This window comes from Vicia villosa, unplaced genomic scaffold (genome assembly GCF_029867415.1).
Source record: "Vicia villosa cultivar HV-30 ecotype Madison, WI unplaced genomic scaffold, Vvil1.0 ctg.000212F_1_1, whole genome shotgun sequence".
NCBI lineage: Eukaryota > Viridiplantae > Streptophyta > Magnoliopsida > Fabales > Fabaceae > Vicia > Vicia villosa.
In genome coordinates, this window is record NW_026705078.1 from 101,217 (window position 1) to 120,393 (window position 19,177).

At 34.3% G+C, this 19,177-nt stretch overlaps 2 protein-coding genes across 2 annotated transcripts; both read right to left on the minus strand.

The window, feature by feature from the left end:
• Positions 1-6,895: 6,895 nt before the first annotated feature.
• LOC131625388 (pentatricopeptide repeat-containing protein At1g34160-like) lies at positions 6,896-10,299 on the minus strand. The gene is made up of 2 exons (XM_058896252.1): positions 7,796-10,299; positions 6,896-7,718 (listed from the first exon to the last, which is right to left on the minus strand). Exon 1 carries the CDS (start codon positions 10,148-10,150, stop codon positions 8,417-8,419), a length of 1,734 nt encoding a protein of 577 aa, XP_058752235.1. The 5' UTR covers positions 10,151-10,299; the 3' UTR covers positions 6,896-7,718; positions 7,796-8,416.
• Positions 10,300-12,267: 1,968 nt separating this feature from the next.
• LOC131625410 (protein RETICULATA-RELATED 4, chloroplastic-like) lies at positions 12,268-15,657 on the minus strand. Its single transcript, XM_058896267.1, has 8 exons — positions 15,012-15,657; positions 13,836-13,904; positions 13,596-13,727; positions 13,433-13,486; positions 13,323-13,367; positions 13,037-13,176; positions 12,703-12,828; positions 12,268-12,612 (listed from the first exon to the last, which is right to left on the minus strand). The coding sequence occupies exons 1-8, from the start codon at positions 15,549-15,551 to the stop codon at positions 12,564-12,566; spliced, it is 1,155 nt and encodes a 384-aa protein (XP_058752250.1). The 5' UTR covers positions 15,552-15,657; the 3' UTR covers positions 12,268-12,563.
• Between the last annotated feature and the right edge of the window lie 3,520 nt (positions 15,658-19,177).

Here is a 19,177-nt window from a genome sequence, read left to right on the forward strand (position 1 = left end):
CGAAGGACATCTATTTATCTGATATGTTGCTTTCAAAATGGCCTCAGCCCAAAACACCTTCTTTAATCCAGCACTAGTCAACATGCATCTGACTCTCTCCAAAATAGTTCGATTAAACCTTTCGGCCAAACCATTTTGCTGTGGAATACCTGCAGTAGTTCTATGCCTTGCAATACCAGAGGCATCAAAAAAATTGTCGAACGCCTCATTGCAAAATTCAAGGCCATTATCGCTTCTCAACCTCTTGACCTTCCTGCCAGACTGATTTTCGACCAGAGTCTTCCAACTTTTAAAATTCTCAAAAGTTTCATCCTTAGTCTTCTGGATGAATACCCATAACTTCCTGGAATAATCTTCAACTATGGATAGAAAATACCTCGCTCCTGAATGTGATGGACACCTTGCAGGCCCCCAAAGATCAGCATGGATGTAATCAAGGGATCCATGTGTTCTTTGTTTGCCTTTGTTGAACTTCACTCTGCAAGATTTTCCAGTTCACACAGGGTTCACAAAACTTCAGCTTTTCGACTTTGTCTCCACCAAGCAGATTTTGTTTCCCTAATTCGACCAGACCCTTTTCACTGACATGGCCCAATCTCACGTGCCAGATTTCTATCTTCAACAAAGGTTTCGTGGATGCAACATTTGTCAAACCACTTACAACTTCAACCTTAAGGGTATACAAGCCTTGTTTCTTCACGCCTCTCAAGACTTCCTTCGACCCCTTCATGACTCTTAAGATACTTTTCTCTCCTTGGAAAACATATCCTTTCTTGTCGAATTCACCAAGAGAAAGCAGATTTCTCTTCAAATCAGGAACATACCTGACTTCAGTCACCAACCTTATTCACTCATCATGGAGCTTGAATCTCATAGATCCAACACCTGCAATCTTGCAAGCTTTGTTGTTTCCCAGCAGTACTGATCCACCATCTTGATCATATAATTTCTCGAACAAGTCTTTGTTTAGAGTCATGTGCCAAGTGCAACCTGAATCCATAAGCCACTCCTTCTTAGAGTCACTGCTCGAAACCACAAGGACATCAGATGATTCGAAATCATCTTGAACAATGAATGCATTGCCATTATCCTTACCTCCATGATCTTTCAGGCGTTTAGGGCACACCTTTCTTGTGTGACCCTCCTTCTTATAATGATAGCATCAAATACCAGATGCTTCGCCACTATAAGACTTGTGTTGACTTTTTCCCTTCTTCTTGTTGAACTTACCCTCCTTTTGCAAGAATTTTCCTTTAACGGCCAAACCTTCACCAACAGTTGAAGTTTTATTCTCCTTTCGTTTGTTCAAGTCCTTAGAATACAGTGCTGATTGAACTTCTTCAAAGTTCAGGGACTCCTTTCCATACAAGAGAGTTTCTTTGAAGTGAGCATGTGATTGAGACAAAGCGCATAATAGTAAAAGTGCTTGATCTTCATCATCGATCTTCACATAAATATTTTCAAGATCAAGAATCAACTTGTTGAACATATCCAACTGCTCAGCCAACACTTTATCTTCAATCATCTTGAATGAATACAAAGCTTGCTTCAGGTAGAGCCGATTTACCAGCGATTTGGTCATATACAAACTTTCAAGTTTCACCCATAACCCTTATGTCGTCGTCTTCTTTGATACCTGTCGAAGAACCTTATCACCAATGCTCGACAAAATTGCGATGTGTGCTTTCTCGATCATAGTCATCTTCTCCGCTGCCGTTAATGCAACATTTATGGCTACCTTGCCCTTCAATGCTTCCAAGCAACCCTACTGAACCAGTAGGGCTTTCATCTTCAAGTGCCACAGACCGAAATCATTCACTTCGGTGAACTTTTCAATCTCATACTTTGTGAAGGCATCTTCTTCATGCTCACCGCACCAATTTGTTGTGAATTCAATGCCAATAACAAAGTATAAAACAAGGGATGAATAAAGAACAAGGAAGAAGAAGAACACAAGAATTGGTTATAACTGCTATTCTTTTACTTTCTCTTAGAAAACAAGATTACAAGTTTACAAGAATAACAAATAACCTCTCTCACCCTAAATTAGGATTTGCAGTGTGCAATGATGAGAGACTAGTATGCTATTTATAATAAAACCTATCAAATTCTTCATAAACCAAGCCCTATAATCAATTGTCTTATAGCATGATAGAATTTAACTTTCCACCAAAGCTCTATATGTACAATGGGTTGATTCATAGTAGCTTCTCAAACCATTTTTCTCTGACCATTCCAAAAAGAACTATCAAAGTTGAGAAATATTGTATCATAAAGACCGAAAAAACCAATCAACCATAAATACCGACAAAACAAAAGGAAGGTAAACGATAAATATATTGAAAACATGAAATTAGCATAAATTTGACAAATCAATACATACCCTGTCTTATTTTTACTTGAGTGAACTCCATCTTTCTCAAACATATCAACAATGCAAACCCTAAGCCATGGAACTGTTAGATCTGGAAAAAAAGTCTTGGTAATTACAAAGCAACGATATTGGCCGGCTAACAACGGTAGAACATGTGGTTTCTGCCAAAAATTCCACGATCATTAAACCCTAAAATACATAAGAAATAATTAAATTTAAAAGCATATATAATACAGAATCACAATATTCAGCCGAGGAAAACAATACAAGCAAGAAATCACCACCGCTAAGCAATTAAAATCAAAGAAGATGATTAAGAAAAGGGGAAAATAATTGTATAAGGATCGAAGAAGAAGAATGATAAGAGGAGATAATATGTTTGTAGAAGGGGAAGTGTAGAGAGGATTGATTAAGGAAGTGAGAGAGTTAACAAAAACTTTCCCATCTGCTTGGATGGGACGTATCGAGTGATGTGCAAAAAGCAAAACGAAACAGAGATTGAAACCATAAGGAATAGTAGTTAGAAGAAAACCTAACCAAATTAGCTTTGAGATGAGCAAAGGAAGCAGAATTGATCAAAAGACATCGTTTCATTCAAACAAAGCAGTTGAATAGTTAAGACAGGGGTACAAAAAGACACATTTGCCATACAAAGTAATAATGTGGCACAAACAAAGCAAAGGGCAAGGCAAGGTTTTCCAGAACCACTAATGTTCTTATATGGTAGATTTCATTTTTATAGATTAATTTTTAAAATAAATTTATAAATATTTATATGGTATGATTGGATTAGATATGTATGGAAAATAGTTTTTCACAATCAATTCATAGTTGGGCATAAATAATTAATATAATTTGTCGAAATTATAAAATAATTTGTTTTAATATTATATTAAAACTAAAATCAAATTATATTTTGATGGAAACTAGATTATTTTTGTTTCAAAACCAGTATTTTAAAAATTGGACTAGTCATTAAACCGGTGAGGATACTGGGTCACTGGTTTATTGGTTGAACCACTAGGTCACTGGTCGAACCACATGACTAAATCAGATTAAATCAGATAACTCGGTTGAATAAATTGGTCTTTATTATAATACTATATATTTATTGAATCGGTCCAACCGGATGACTTAGTCTCTAAAAAATATCAGAACACCTACAATATTTTGCAATTTTAAAATATCATAATTTCACATGTTTATTTTTCAAATTCTAAATATAATCATCACTCACAACAAAATAATACAAAATTTAAATTTAAATAAATTTTAAACCAAGTCTAATTGCAAACAGAGAAAAAATTGTTCCAAATAAGGTTTGAATAAAGTCTAATTATATTTTAATTATATTTTTTATAAAAAAAATATCATGAAAACGGCGTCGTTTTGTGCGGAAAAAAGTATGCATTTGAACCACCGGTTTTCTAAAACCGTCAGTTCACCGGTTTTTTTTGAGTTGGACCGGTTTTAGCCAGTTTTCACCGGTTCAATAGCATATCTGGTCCAACAATTAGATCAGACCGGTGACTCCTCCGATTCCCGATTTGACCGATCCGATTGACCGATTATGTCCAACTTTTAAAATACTATTCAAAACTACTGTTAGTTAATGTTTTAGTAAGATATAATTTTTTTAAAAAAAGAACATAGAATATAAATAAAAATGCATTAAAGATTCAAATAACTAATTATTTTTTCAAGACTGTTATTATTTAAAAACCAACAAATTTAAATAAATATAAGAAAAGGGGATATACACTTGTAAAATATGTTTACATATTTAACACTGTCAATCAATAAGAGACGTGTATTCCACTAAATCATGATTTTAATTTTAAAATACTGATATGACGTTTAAAAATTTTACTTTGCACTACCTTTAAAAATTTTGCTTTTTCTCAGGAGCTTTCTTTTTGGGGAACGGAGAGTGACGCTCCTCATAAGGGAGGCTACGCTCTCGCTTTTTCGTGGTTGCTGGCATTTTTCTTTCCTGCCGAGGGCCACGACCACGCGGGCAGGGGGACAGACTTTAAGACTCCGGTCGCCCATGTCCTCGTGGTGTTGGAGAGCGTGTGTCTCCCCGTCGAGGAGAAATCATGTTGGATCGAGGACGGTGGTTCTTTCGAGAAGGGGTTGGAGGTCGTGAGAGAGGGCGAGGACGGTGACACCTTCGCGGGGGAGAACGCGACCGTTGTCTTTTTTCCAGTGTGATTATCCTCTGATTCTGTTGGAACAAGAGGCGGTTGGTCTGATTGATGGCAGCGAGCAGGGTCGTTGTGACTGGATCAACATTCTCCGGCAATGGTATCTCCACGTGGGTGGAGCGATTGTCATCTTGTGGGTTGACAATCCGCATGAGACCTGCGTCGAGGATGAGGCAACTTACCATCCCTCGGGTGGGCTTGGTCATCCCTAGGTTGGCCTTGTCCATTTTCAGTAGTGAGATTCTGGAGCAGGGCGTCAAGACCGAAAGGGTCACCGGTAGGTTGAGCGTTGTTGTTGTTGACCATGATGATCGGAGGTTGGAGTGAATTTGCTTTGATCTTTGTGTTCGGAAAAGATATGGAAGTAAAGAATTCTCACAGACGGCACCACTAATCTTACCTGATCAGAGTGGATCGTCAAGGCCTACAACTGTGATCTTCTGGAACAATGGGGTTGTACCTACAAGGTACTCCGATGCTAAAGTAAGAATACAAGCAAGGAGAGCAAGTACAGAGAATAGTGTGAGTGAGTGAATTATGAATATTTGACCCTCTAATGAAAGAAGGTATTTATAGCCCCAGTGCTGAGCCAAGATTTCCTATTTGGGCTGGATTTATTGGAGGCTCAAGCAATAGAAAACTGCCAGGATCCTACATTGTAGGGCTGAGTTAGCAAGTGACTCATATCTTGGATGAAATGCCCGTAGAGTTCGGAAATGAGTAAGCGGATTTCCCGTGAGTGGGTTGACCACGTGGCCTTCGTGAAGCACGTGGGTTTGACGTTGTAACGGTTGGCGCAGAACATGTGCGCAATTGGGTCTGGACCGCGAGCGGGCCTGCTCAGCCTTGGGTCATGAATTGGGCATGCTCGACCCAGACTAAAACAGATACAAATATGAGTACATGCTTACTCACCAACAAATAAATTATTACATATTTTACAATTTAATAGTAAAAAATTTGAAAACTTTTTTAATATTGTTAAGATTTTAAATTATATAATATTTAATAATTAATTGATTTAATTTTATTAAAATATGAATAATAGATACGAGGATGAGTGTTTAAGTATCCATAAAATCCAGTACGTATACGGTCAATAAATATATTAAAATGCTTATAGAAAACTGCCAGGATCCTACATTGTAGGGCTGAGTTAGCAAGTGACTCATATCTTGGATGAAATGCCCGTAGAGTTCGGAAATGAGTAAGCGGATTTCCCGTGAGTGGGTTGACCACGTGGCCTTCGTGAAGCACGTGGGTTTGACGTTGTAACGGTTGGCGCAGAACATGTGCGCAATTGGGTCTGGACCGCGAGCGGGCCTGCTCAGCCTTGGGTCATGAATTGGGCATGCTCGACCCAGACTAAAACAGATACAAATATGAGTACATGCTTACTCACCAACAAATAAATTATTACATATTTTACAATTTAATAGTAAAAAATTTGAAAACTTTTTTAATATTGTTAAGATTTTAAATTATATAATATTTAATAATTAATTGATTTAAATTTATTAAAATATGAATAATAGATACGAGGATGAGTGTTTAAGTATCCATAAAATCCAGTACGTATACGGTCAATAAATATATTAAAATGCTTATAGAAAACTGCCAGGATCCTACATTGTAGGGCTGAGTTAGCAAGTGACTCATATCTTGGATGAAATGCCCGTAGAGTTCGGAAATGAGTAAGCGGATTTCCCGTGAGTGGGTTGACCACGTGGCCTTCGTGAAGCACGTGGGTTTGACGTTGTAACGGTTGGCGCAGAACATGTGCGCAATTGGGTCTGGACCGCGAGCGGGCCTGCTCAGCCTTGGGTCATGAATTGGGCATGCTCGACCCAGACTAAAACAGATACAAATATGAGTACATGCTTACTCACCAACAAATAAATTATTACATATTTTACAATTTAATAGTAAAAAATTTGAAAACTTTTTTAATATTGTTAAGATTTTAAATTATATAATATTTAATAATTAATTGATTTAATTTTATTAAAATATGAATAATAGATACGAGGATGAGTGTTTAAGTATCCATAAAATCCAGTACATATACGGTCAATAAATATATTAAAATGTCAATTATCATCCATAATTGAAACTTTTCTTAAGCAAATTTAATTTTCTTTAGATTAATCAAGATCAGGTAGAATAATATCTCTAATGAAAGCCCTCCTACTAAAAACTTTGTATTACAATGACAAATAAAGAATTAACACAATAATTTTCTTCTTTAAGTATGCAAGTGGAGATAAATCTCATAAATTGATAAATGATGAGGCAGTTTTTCTATCTATTATAAATCTTCCGGGTACAATGTCAATATTTCTGAATGCTATAAAAACATATCTCCGAAGGCCATGAAAACATAAATAGAATCACTTCAATCCACATGTTACACCCTCATCTCTCCTTAGCAATTTCAATTAATTTCGTTGGAGCTTTTTGTCATCAAACAATATAAGAGAATTTGATTTATATGGCATGCATCAGTTCATATTCATTTGATTTTTTTTTAATAATCTATATCATTATATATACCATTATACAATAAGAATTTTAAAGTTAACTAAAATAATTACTAAATTTGGTTGGAACTTTTTCTAAACAAATTTACTTTTTTTTTTTAAGATAAATTAATAGCATTCAGAGACATATCTCTAATGAAAACTGTCCTAATAAAATCAAGTGAATGTGTCCACCAAGAGGAACATGACCATGACGAGAAAAGAAATCAACACAATAATATTCTTCTCTAAATATGTGGGTGTAGATAAATCTCATAGATTGAGAAATTATGAGGCAATGTCAATATTTCCAAGGGACAATGTCAATATTTTCAAAGGTCATGAAATCTAATAACATTCATGAAGTCACTTTCAATCCACAAGTTACACTAACCTTGGCAATTTCAATTGATATCGTTGCAGCACTGAAGAGCACATTCTTGATCAATATTGGAAGCAACAAACCAACAAAAAAGCTCTATGATCTCTAAAAATAGCACTAGTAGCAGCAATGGAAAGAAAACCTATTGCTGAGCCATCAGTATTGACTTTGATCCATCCAATTATAGGTGGTTTCCACAACTCTTCTATAACTTCTTTCCTAGGTTTACCTGGAACCTTAAACCATGAAGAATTTGGAACTCATCAATAGAGGAAGACATTCAACCCATTGATATATTACAACTATGTCTAACCTCAGTAACAACAGGCAAGATCACAATAAGCATTATGACAAGCACAAGGAGCTTCATAACTTTGGTTTCACTCTTGATTATTGTTGTGATCACTCAACTGCAGCAGGCAGGTTACACTCAAGAATCACAATTTCTCTTAGTAGTCTGTAAAGGGGGAAATAAAGCAAGTTTGTCAATAGTATGATCACAAAAAAGAGTAGTTCGTTCAAATTTTGCTATACAAAAGTGATATACTGATCACTATTTGACAATATTATTTTACCAAAAAGCATATTGGTGCTATACCTATATTTAACAACACTGGAAAAAAAAGCTTAGAAATATCAGATAAGTTGTGTCATGTATGAAAATGTGGGGAAGAAGTTTAACATTAACAATGCTTTCTTCAGGCGGAATGAAAAGCTGGGACCTATGAAATCTTCATATCCTGTAAAAGGATATAGTACCAGAGAAGCAGAAATATTTTGAAGGATAAAGCATCAGATGCTATAAAGTTTTATAAAAACATACACAAGTAAGCTAATGAATTACCTGAGTATTGTTGTCAATCCTGTGAGAAATTGAGTATTCAAACTTCTTTAAGAAAATAAAAATATATACAACATGCATCTAAATTTAATTTTACCAATAATCTCTACAAGAGCATACACCATCCTTAAATCTGTGAAATCGTGCTCGATCCCTCACAATAATCTCCCTATTAAAAATATTTGATATAATTTTTATGAAAGCATGACAATCCACACATATTCTAAGGTTCTTTATAACCTGAATTGGTGTTCCATCAACTGTACTAATTAAACCATAAGCAACAGCCAACTTTTCACTATGATAATTTAATGCATTCTCCTTGTCCTCGTCGCCTATATCATGTAACACAAGGTTAGTTTCAGCTATATATCCATAACCTTTGATCCTAAACTTGATCTCATCCAGCTTTGCATATATCTCTTTGGAATTCGGATGACTCTGATCGCGATTTATAAACTTGTGTATCCTACCATCTATTTCTGTGTAGCTAAATCCTGGTACCTTCCTAACGTCATTAATTACCATAGCCTCCCTCACCCTCCCAACATCCTTCCACCTCTGCTGTGCTGCATAAACATTCGACAGCAAGACAAAATCTCCACAACTGTTAGATCCCATCTCCACCAGCTTCTTAGATGCCATCTCTGCCATATCCACATTCCCGTAAGTCTTGCTAGCCCCAAGCAAAGTCTGCCAAAGAACCACATCAGGCAACACGGGCATGGAATTTATAATATCATATGCTTCTTTGAGCCTCCCCGCTCGACCCAACAAATCAACCACGCTCCCATAATGCTTAACATTAAGTTTCACTCCAGACACCTTCATCGAATCAAACAGTCTAACCCCTTCATCCACCAATCCAGCATGGTTGCATGCACATAATGCAGCAAGATACGAGACTGCATCCGGACATGTTCCATCTGAAGCCATTCTATCCAAAAGATCGAGTGCCTTGTATCCATCGCCATTCATTGCAAAAGCCATAATCATTGTATTCCAAGTGATAAGACTTTTCCTACAACTCATACTATCAAAGACCAAATAAGCTTTATCAACAAACCCACATTTAGCATACATATCAATAACAGCATTACAAACAATCACATTCTTGTCTAACTTCTCATCCACAACATACCCATGAACAATCTCCCCCTGCTTCAAAGCACCCAACAGAGAACAAGCGGAGAGCGCACCGAGAACAGTCACATCATTAGGCTTCCATCCCTCTTCCTTCATCCTGTTAAACAAATCTATAGCTTCATTGGGTCGACTCCCTTGAGCCAACCCAGAAATCATTGCATTCCAAGAAGCAATATCTCGCTTCACCATTCCATCAAACACCTTCTGTGCAGCATCAAGAAAACCAGTTTTCGCATACACATCCAACAAAGTAGTAAGTAATAATGCATCAGCATCAAACCCAAAACGCAGAAGCTGAGAATGCAACTGGGTTGCTTCAGAGAAAGCTAAAGCACGCGCGCATCCCTTGAGAGTGAAGGAGCATGTCAAAGCATCGATCTTTTGATGGCAGCGTAACATGTTGCGGTACCATGAAATGGACTGAGTTGGTTCAGAGCTTTGGGCGAGGCCTCGAAGAATGGCGTTGTAGTCGTTTGTGGAGGGGTTTTGGATTTGCCGGAAGATTTTAGCGGCGAAGGAGAGGTTGCCCGCAGGAGAGATGGCGAGGAGTTCAATGAGCTTGGTGCGGGAAGGGTGGAATTGGAATTTGCCAGTGGTTATGAGATAGGCTTGGAGCTGCTTCATGTGAATGAGAGAGTTGCATTTCTGCAACAATGAATATAAGTTAGTATGAGTGGTCATTCTATGATGTGAGTGGAAAGAACATAGTCATATTTCGAGAAAACATAGAATAGAGAAGGAGAAGTATAAAGTGTTGACAAGAACAATGGTGGCAAGGGGTGTTTGCCATATGATAGATTTTCAGGCAACAGCGGCTTGGAGGAACTCTAATTAATTTAGATGGATTAGAATTAATTTCTATTATTCCAAAACATTAAACTCCAATATATATACTAAATATTTTACTTAATTTTTGTGACTAATTTCTAATTAATTTTTTGGTTGAATTTATTAATGTCTAATTTAATTTAACATAAATTGTTTAATAAATTTAATATTTTTATTTTTATTATAAAATATAATTTATTTAATTTTACTTTTTTTGAGAAAAATAATTTTTAATCTTATATTTAGTTATTATGAACATGTGAATATTAAACTATTTTTATTTTTATTATTGATATAATAACTAAATTAAATTAAATACATTTTTTAATTTGAAACAAAAATTTATTAATAGCAATGGAGATTATGAGAGAAAGGAAAAGGAGAAAAATTCAAATAGTTTTCTCTTTTAATTTACTCCAATCCCAATGATAGAAGAGCATGATAGGATTTATAATATTAGTATCGTTATTGATAGGGGGTAATAATAGAATTTATATTATTAGTAGGTTATTGGACTTTTGTGTATTTGGGCTTTTAATTGGACATCTACTATGAAAATTATATATGTAGTGTCTTTGACACAATTAAAGGAATCAATGAAATTAAAAGTTATTTTTATTTCTATTTTCTTAGCTTACTTTTAATGTCTTTATCTTTTATTGTTGAAACCCTAATTCTATATTCTTGATAAGAATTTCCTCCTAATGAGATTGTTGGAGTTTCTTTCTTATTATTTTGTTTACCAACTTTTGGTGAAATGTTTGGAGGATTTGGATCTTTCCGTTTTATAAAAAAAATGAAAAATATGTGTATAAGGTAAAATATTAAATATATGTTTTATTTTTTAGATATGCGTGTTATTTGAGCATAAAATTATACTGGTAGTGAAAAAATACAGAGAGAAAAAAAAATGGAGAGAATCATAATCCATATTTTTAAGAGTTTATACAATTTCTTGAGTCTTGGCATTTAGGAATTCATTTGTCTTTAAGTTAATTGTTTTTACAAACTATTTTTTATAAATAAATTGAACTTTAACCATTCACCTTCTAAAAATTCACGCCCTTGTGAGTATCCAATTTACCGCACCATTGATACCTTAAACAAATTTATCTCTTACCATTGTTACACCACAATCAATGATCAAAGAGTTTTTAATATGACAAGGAATGTTTGGAAAACTTGAAAAATGATAAAATTAAAACAAAAACGTTCAATTGAAAAATGATAAAAACAAAAATGTCTTGGTTTATCACCTTTGTTCTTCTTAAACTTGAACCTTGTCTTTCACTTAATGTTTATATTTTAGAATTATCTTAATTGACAGGCTTCTTAGAGAGTAAGTTATAAGACTCACAAAATTCATGGAACATTTTTGTATGTATAATTTGGTAATGAAATTTGAATGTAGGACCCCATGTATCCCATTTTTGCTTTCCAGACCCCTCATAATGGCTTAACTAACTTGAAGAGTAAATAAATTTAAGAATTTTTTTAGAAACCATATAAACTATAATATTAAACAAATATATAATAAAATTTACACATAAATAGAATACAAACAGGTAACAAAGTGCATCGCTACCCTTATATAACCTTCTTGAATGGCAGAACCAATTCCCTTAAAAATTACCTCCATTTAAAAATTAACTATAATTTTGATCTTTTTGTTACTTGCTCATAGAATTAAGCTTTTCATATCTAGAATTTAAAAAATCCCTCCCCTCCATTTGAATCAAAGAGACACTAAAACTTAATTCAATTGACAAATACAAATATTGGTAGGACCGAATATCTTGTTCTAGATTCAAACTGTCAAGACCTCGCAATGGTGTGCACAAGTTTCTAACGGTAAATTCACTTAATTTCGATCCTCCTTCATATTATTGAACTTGTAGCGAATTTTATTTAGCAAATGATGAGATCTCTAGCAAATGTTATCGAAGCAAAACTAAACGGGAAGAGAATCAAAGGGGAAGAAAGGAACATTAGAGTAGAAAGTATTTTCAATCATGTAATTTCAGCATAAACAATATACACACAAAAGAACAATCAACACTGAAGAGACTATGCCCCAATCATCCCAAAAAAAACGTGACCTTACTTTATCTCATGCTGCAGCTTCCTGCTAGTCATGCTGATGGATCTTTTACCTTCAATGGCCACCATGTATGCAATTGAAGACTCTAATGGAATTTCAATCATGAATCAACACACAACATTCGAACCGATTGATTTCATGACAATACCTTGCGACTGAAAATCCTTAATCCCTTATCTTCTGGACTCCAACCCACCGAGCATAATCCACCCACCTATTCACAAAAAGATTTGTTAACGAATAATGAGGACATAAGATGAAGCAAATGTAATAAATTATATTGACATTGACTCAATAATCTTACAATAGTGAGCCCAAGAAAGTGTTTCCGGTTCTAACAGCAAAGCAGACGGCACTTAACAAGAGCTTGTTTTGGTGCAGCAAAGGATCTAAAATCCGTTGTTCGATAATTCCAGCTAGAATTTGGTACCTGGTAGAGAACAAAGACAAGTTTTCCTTTAGAATATACTGATACATGCCAACAAAAAAAAATTAATACAAACTTAGAGTTATGATGTCATATTGAGGTTGCAAAACCGAATTAATTTTGAAACTTTTTTTAGTAAATCACATTCATACCGCACGAGAGATGATCTAGGTCAGGAATTCAGGACATGGATCAATCAATGGTAAAATACCTTAGGTTGCTAGATACTGCCATGTAAACACCATATGCAACACTAGTAGATAATACCGGTACTTCCTCAGCCTCGTCGGCAAAAGATTTATCAACAACCTTCCGTGCATTAATCAATGCGTTTGTTACACCAGTACCAATCTGAAATGGCAAGCCATAACAAGAGCAGACATAAACAACAAAATGGCATTGGTCAGGGCATGGATTAATTACACTAGCAGAAATATTTTAAACATTATTCACCAAAAACTAGAAGTAGCTAGTGTATATATTAGAATGTTAAATACCAGTGATGCACCAGTTCCAACTGCAAATAGCTTAGCTCCGTTCCGCTGCAAAAAGAGATTATTATGACATATGCATGTATGATATAACAACTGAATTACATAATACATACCAGAATAGCACCGATTCGCTGTATAAGTGAAAACGACGATCCAGCCAAAGCCACCTGTTGAATATTGACAAAGTTTAACAGTCACTCAAGAATATAAAGCCAATATATATCGAAGCATGAAAAAGTAAAATAAGCAAAGCAGATGACGAGTTGAGTTGTTAACCTGAAAAGCATTTTCAGGGCAGCCAAAGAAGAACTTAGCAATAACCCCGGCACTGACAGAAAGTGGTGGTCGAAGAGAAACCGTCGGAGCAGGAAGCCAAACGAGCATAAAATCTGCTACAATGGCCATTACCTATTAATAATTAAATTAAATGATAAAAAATGATTATTATCAAAAAATAATTTGGAAGGGACTTGCAAATAGACTCAAATAATACATCAACAAAAATATATAACGTACCACATCAGCACAAACAAAATCAAGCTCTTTAGTAAAGTTTTCTTTTCGCTTCTCCAACTCCGCAGCAGTCTGAAATGAGCATAATATTTATAAAATGGATGATGTGCATGATTGATACTTCACATAAATAGCCAAATACATAAAAAAAAAAATACTGAGAATAGAAAAAATAATTAGTTGAACATTAAAATAAAATACATAAAATGAAGACAGACAGTCCAGTTCATGTTCAACTCTCTCAGCAAAGATAGACAGAGTTGACAAATCGACCACAATAACACTAAGGACGGTTTATCGGCCTCTAGCTAAGAGGCGTGAATATTCAAAGAACCTCCATAGACATGATAGACTACTGAATAGGCGGTTACCAGTTAGTTTTTCTCTATAACTAGTAGTTTACACAAAGCAATCGAAGTTGCATACTTACTTTAGAAGTTTGCTCCTAAACTGCAAGCAGATTCAAGCTCTTAGAAACTTAGTTTAGATTCCAAGTTTAATTTCGTTAGGAATCCAGCAATGCAATTACCTTTCCAATTCTTTTTATCTTCTGAACCTGTTTACTTTTTCGTCGACATTTGATCCCAAGTATAGTTCTTATTCCTTACATCAAGTTCATTTCTTGTATTTAATTTCTCTTGCATCAAATTCATTTCTTGTATTTAATTTCTTTGCAATTTTATGTTCATCTTGTCATTACCATTTCAATGTTTTCTTAAATTTCCTTATAGCTTAGAGTCTTCTAACTCCAAAGATTTCTTTTATATTTGGTCATTCCATTCCAAGTTTTCTCTTAATGTTTCTTGCTTCTAACCCTTTTAAATTTGAGTAATTTACCACTGATCATTTATTGTGGACCGGGAAAAAGTCAAATGCATGTGACAAATAAGTAAAAAGAAAAGTAGTATTATATAAAAAGTAACATTAATCATTAGGTTTCTTGGTGCATGCAAAAAGTTTAAAAGTGACAAATTAAAAAGGAAAAGAGAGATGAACTTTTACTTCGTAAAGAGTTTATTTATAATCTCACTACTAAACAATCATGGTAGATTCCTTAATTAACCAAAAATCACAGGAAACAAACCCAAATGTGGAACAAACCATATTGGTAGAAAGAACCAAAATCAAAATTAACATGCAAAGAAAATACGCATAGTAAATAATTAGGTGAGTTTAAACCTTAGTAAAAATTCCAACACCGCATTCCATGGCAACTTTAGCGAGGAACAAATCATCAGCAAGCAATCTCTCTCTAAATCCTCCAAAATTAAGCAACCACCGAAACACACTCGATTTTTGCAGCTCGAAAAATCTCTTCACGATCGAACCCGGAACTCGTCCAGCTTTAACCGCCTCTGCTAGATCAGAAGGCAAACTCTCCAGCGGCTTACCGACCTCCGCAAGTACCAATAGCGCTTCTTCTCTGTTCCGATCTCTGTCCCCCGATCCACCATCATCGCCATCGCCTCCTCCTCCTCCTCCACCATCACCGTTATCTCCTCCGATTCCGCCGCCGTTTCCGGATGCATGAATTATGGTTGAGATTTTGGGAAGTGTGGAGAGAAGAGGACGGGAAGTGAAGATTTTGGAATGAGAATGTGGAGGGCGAGAAGTGATGGTGAGAGGTGGGAGTGAGAGAGAAGTGGAAAAGGGATGGTTTAGATTGGGGAGAGAGAAAGAACGAGCGTAGATGGTGGAGAATGGAGAAGCCATAGCCATGGGGTGGAGTGTGGACAGGACAGAAGAGAGGATGGAAAGGTAGTTGAAGTCTGTGTTTCTGTCAGTCACTCACTCTGTCTTGACTTTTGAACAAGCTTTTTACCAATCGCCACATGTTTCACTCCTATGATTTACACATGACACCTTCCGTTATTATTATTCAATTTTTTGTCCTGAACTCTCCTTACCTTTGGATTTAGTTATCTTCATCCAATTAAACAAATTAATTTTTAAAAATAAAGTAATATTTTAAATTAATAAATATGTATGTGTTATTATTTTAGAGGTAAATTTTAAATTAATTTTAAATTTAATTTCTTTTTTAATAAGGATCATGGAATTGTGGTGATAATGAATGATTGAGATTTAAGCTTTATTTGGTAAAACTAGTTGATAGCTGCTGGTAGCCAGTAGCTTATAGCTAATGACTGATAGCTGATAAATTAACATGACTGATAGCTGATAAGCTAACATGAGTGTTTGATAAATTAACTATTTCATTAGCTGATAGATACAAAATGACATGAGATATCATTATAATTAATAAGGATAATAATATTTTGTTAAAATAATAAGGATATAAATGAAAAGAAATCACAAGCTAAAAGCTATAAGCTCAAAATATATTGCCTCATTGTTGAATTTTTTTTTACAAAGTGCAAGGTCTAAAAAAAATAATTAAAAAATAATAAAAATGTTTCTCGTTATTTTTTCCGGTATGTCGTATGCCAAAAACATTACACATGAAAAACTTCGTCTTCTTGATTCTTTTGATTTTCTTTTTACTTTACTAAGAAATTTAAATTCATTATTCAATTTTTTAATTTCTTTTATCTTCAATTTATTTTTCCTCTCATTCTATCATATCGTTTTCATCACCTTCATCTTCATTCTCTTATCACAAAAACTATATTAAAAATATAGATAAAGATTGTTCTATTTATAACTCTCCATTGATAATCCACAAGCATCTAGAGGTGTATCAAATGTTAGTTGTTTACGAATCATTGATCTATCTCACACATTTCAAGGATAAGTTTTCAAAATTTTAGTGGTGATTGTGAAATCAGTATCATATACAGGAGAAATGAGAGAGGGGTGGAGAGAGATGAGGAAGAATGGTTTCAATGGATCTGAGATAATGATTGAATGTTTAATTCTACAAATTTATCATTTATTCTAAAGAAAACGAAAGTATAAACACATAGGGAGATCGTGAATCATGCTAGACAGATTGCCGGTGACAAAGACCACCAGATCAAAATCGCCTACGCCATGTTAAAGTTGCTAGCTCAAAATATATTGCCTCATTGTTGAATTTGTGTATTATATATTTCTCCTTTAAATTGATATTTAACCATTTTTCCTTACCTGTTGTTAAAAGTGTAATCTTTTTGTCGAAGCAAGTAGTTGTCAAAATGCATGCAGTAGTCGAATCATGTAGTTGTCGAATGAGTTAGCCTCGACAGAATTAAACTTAGCATTTTTTCTATGTTTTAGCTGAGTAAATTAGTTAGTTAGAGTTTGTTTGGTGAATAAGCAAACTCAACTATAAATAGAGATGTACCTTATCATTGTAATGTGTGAAGAAAAGTTGAATAAATTTTTTTTGAAAGCAGAGAAAAATTATGCAGAATCTATCCACTTCTTCCCCTTTTCTCTCAAACCCTAATTTGTCTTTTCTTCCCCAATTCATCTTTCTTTCTTCTAAAAAATTTCGTGCAGTGAGAATCATCTTGCAATCTATTGAACAAGTGACCTCAAGCACAAGAGGGAGGTGAATTGTAATTTTTAGAAAAGTGTGGTTATTTTCTCTTTTCTTGATTAAGATCGTGTTAGTAATATTTTTGAGTTATAAAGTGTAGTGGAAGTAAAGTAAATAAATTATATTGCAAAAAGTTAAATAGGATAAGGATAAAAAGATTGCAGTAGAGAGTTATCCAGGTTTGGCCAAGGCTTAGTCTTGTCCCGAAGAGTTCTTCTTGAGATTTTTCACTATAGACTTGTGAGCTTTTATTTGTTATTCCGACGAACTTTAATACAATTTGACCTTTTGAATTTTGAACAATTCTTAACCTATGGACACCTTTCAACTAATACCAAAGATTCTCATCGGCTAAGTTTTTCAAATCAACAACAGAAATTTATGGTTGATCTCAAGAAAACAAAACTTAATTTCTCAAAGGTATTATACTCTTAATACTATCAAAGACCAGCACAACCACTTACAAAATTTCTCCTCACAAAGAATATTTCACTCCAAAGCACTGAGGCAACTTAAAGTGAAGAGAAAATTTCTAGAGAGAGAAGGATAAAACTTAGAGAGATAAATTCAAAACAAATATGAAATTGTTAGAAAGTCACTTGGCTTCATGTGAGGGAGGTCTCCCTTTATATAGTAGTTGTAATCACCAAGAAAGGAATGAATCCATGCCCCCTTAGTTTGTTTCTCAGCTTTCAGAATTTTGTTTAGGTTTTATCAATCAATTTAATTTCTGCAATCTGTTTTGTGTTCCGGATCAAAGCAAAGTGTACCAGTCTGTGGAGGAGTGTTTTTGGTACTAGAAGATTTTCCGTTTCAATTTCATATTCAATTCCAGGTTTTTATTTTCAGTCATAATTATTGCTTACTATTAATTGTTGAATACATGTTTCGATCACTGTTAATATGTTATTTTTGTTCTGGTTTGATATTAAAGACTATGTCCGGTTAAATTAATTATACCGGTATGTTAGGTCACATAACCTAAGGGATTTAGTAACACTGTCGGGGTATATGTTAATGAAAGTATCTTTCCAGTTTCAATTTCTAATATTAATTATCAACTGTTTTGTTACGAGAGTAAAAAACGGATAGAAGTTAGAATCAATAAAAACGAGAGTTTGAGGTTTTAACTAGACAGTAGGAATTGAGCATTAACCTTAAATACAGCGAGAGCGCTTTAAGGGTAATTAGACTTCATTTATTTTCAAAAATTATTTTTAGACTTTAATTGATACAGCGAAAGCGCTCACTTAGGTTTAATAATAAGATTCGAATCAATAAACACGAAAGTGTGAGAAGAAGGTTTTTAAATTAATGATCCCTACTGAAAGATATTTTAAAAATACGACTTGCGTCAATAATTTACTAAATTCCCGAAGTCCGATCGTTGCAAACCGGTATTCCTCCCTGATAATTTAAGTTAGATTTTATTTTTCCCTTCTAATCCTTATAAATCAAATTACTAGCCTTAGATTTACGTAGTAACAATTAGATAACGATAAGATTGATTCTTAGTCTTTTGGGATTCGATAATCTTTAAAGCTACGCGATAAGACTGTGCACTTGCAGTCAAATTCATTAGACATACTAAGTCATACTCTATCATCAACTAAACTAATACCAGTTGGAGCGCCATGTATATACATTTTTTTTTAGTTTTTGACAAAAATTTAACAGAAATAACCAATGTGACTAACAGAACGTGATTTGAGGAACTTAAAATAAACGTTATTAAATAGGGGACGAAAGTGAAACCTAAAATTAATTTAAGGGACCAAAAGATGCATTAGGCCTAAATTATTTTATGGTCAATTATTACTAAACACTAATTATAGATGAATTATTTGATTGAATTTTGTGT

Coding starts and splice junctions, on each gene's coding strand:
- LOC131625410 (XM_058896267.1), bottom strand. CDS start 15,551: ATGGCTATGGCTTCTCCATTCTCCACCATCTACGCTCGTTCTTTCTCT. Junction 13,728..13,835: donor ATTTTGTTTGTGCTGATGTG/GTACGTTATATA, acceptor AATTATTAATAG/GTAATGGCCATTGTAGCAGA. Junction 13,487..13,595: donor GCCCTGAAAATGCTTTTCAG/GTTAACAACTCA, acceptor AATATTCAACAG/GTGGCTTTGGCTGGATCGTC.
- LOC131625388 (XM_058896252.1), bottom strand. CDS start 10,150: ATGACCACTCATACTAACTTATATTCATTGTTGCAGAAATGCAACTCT.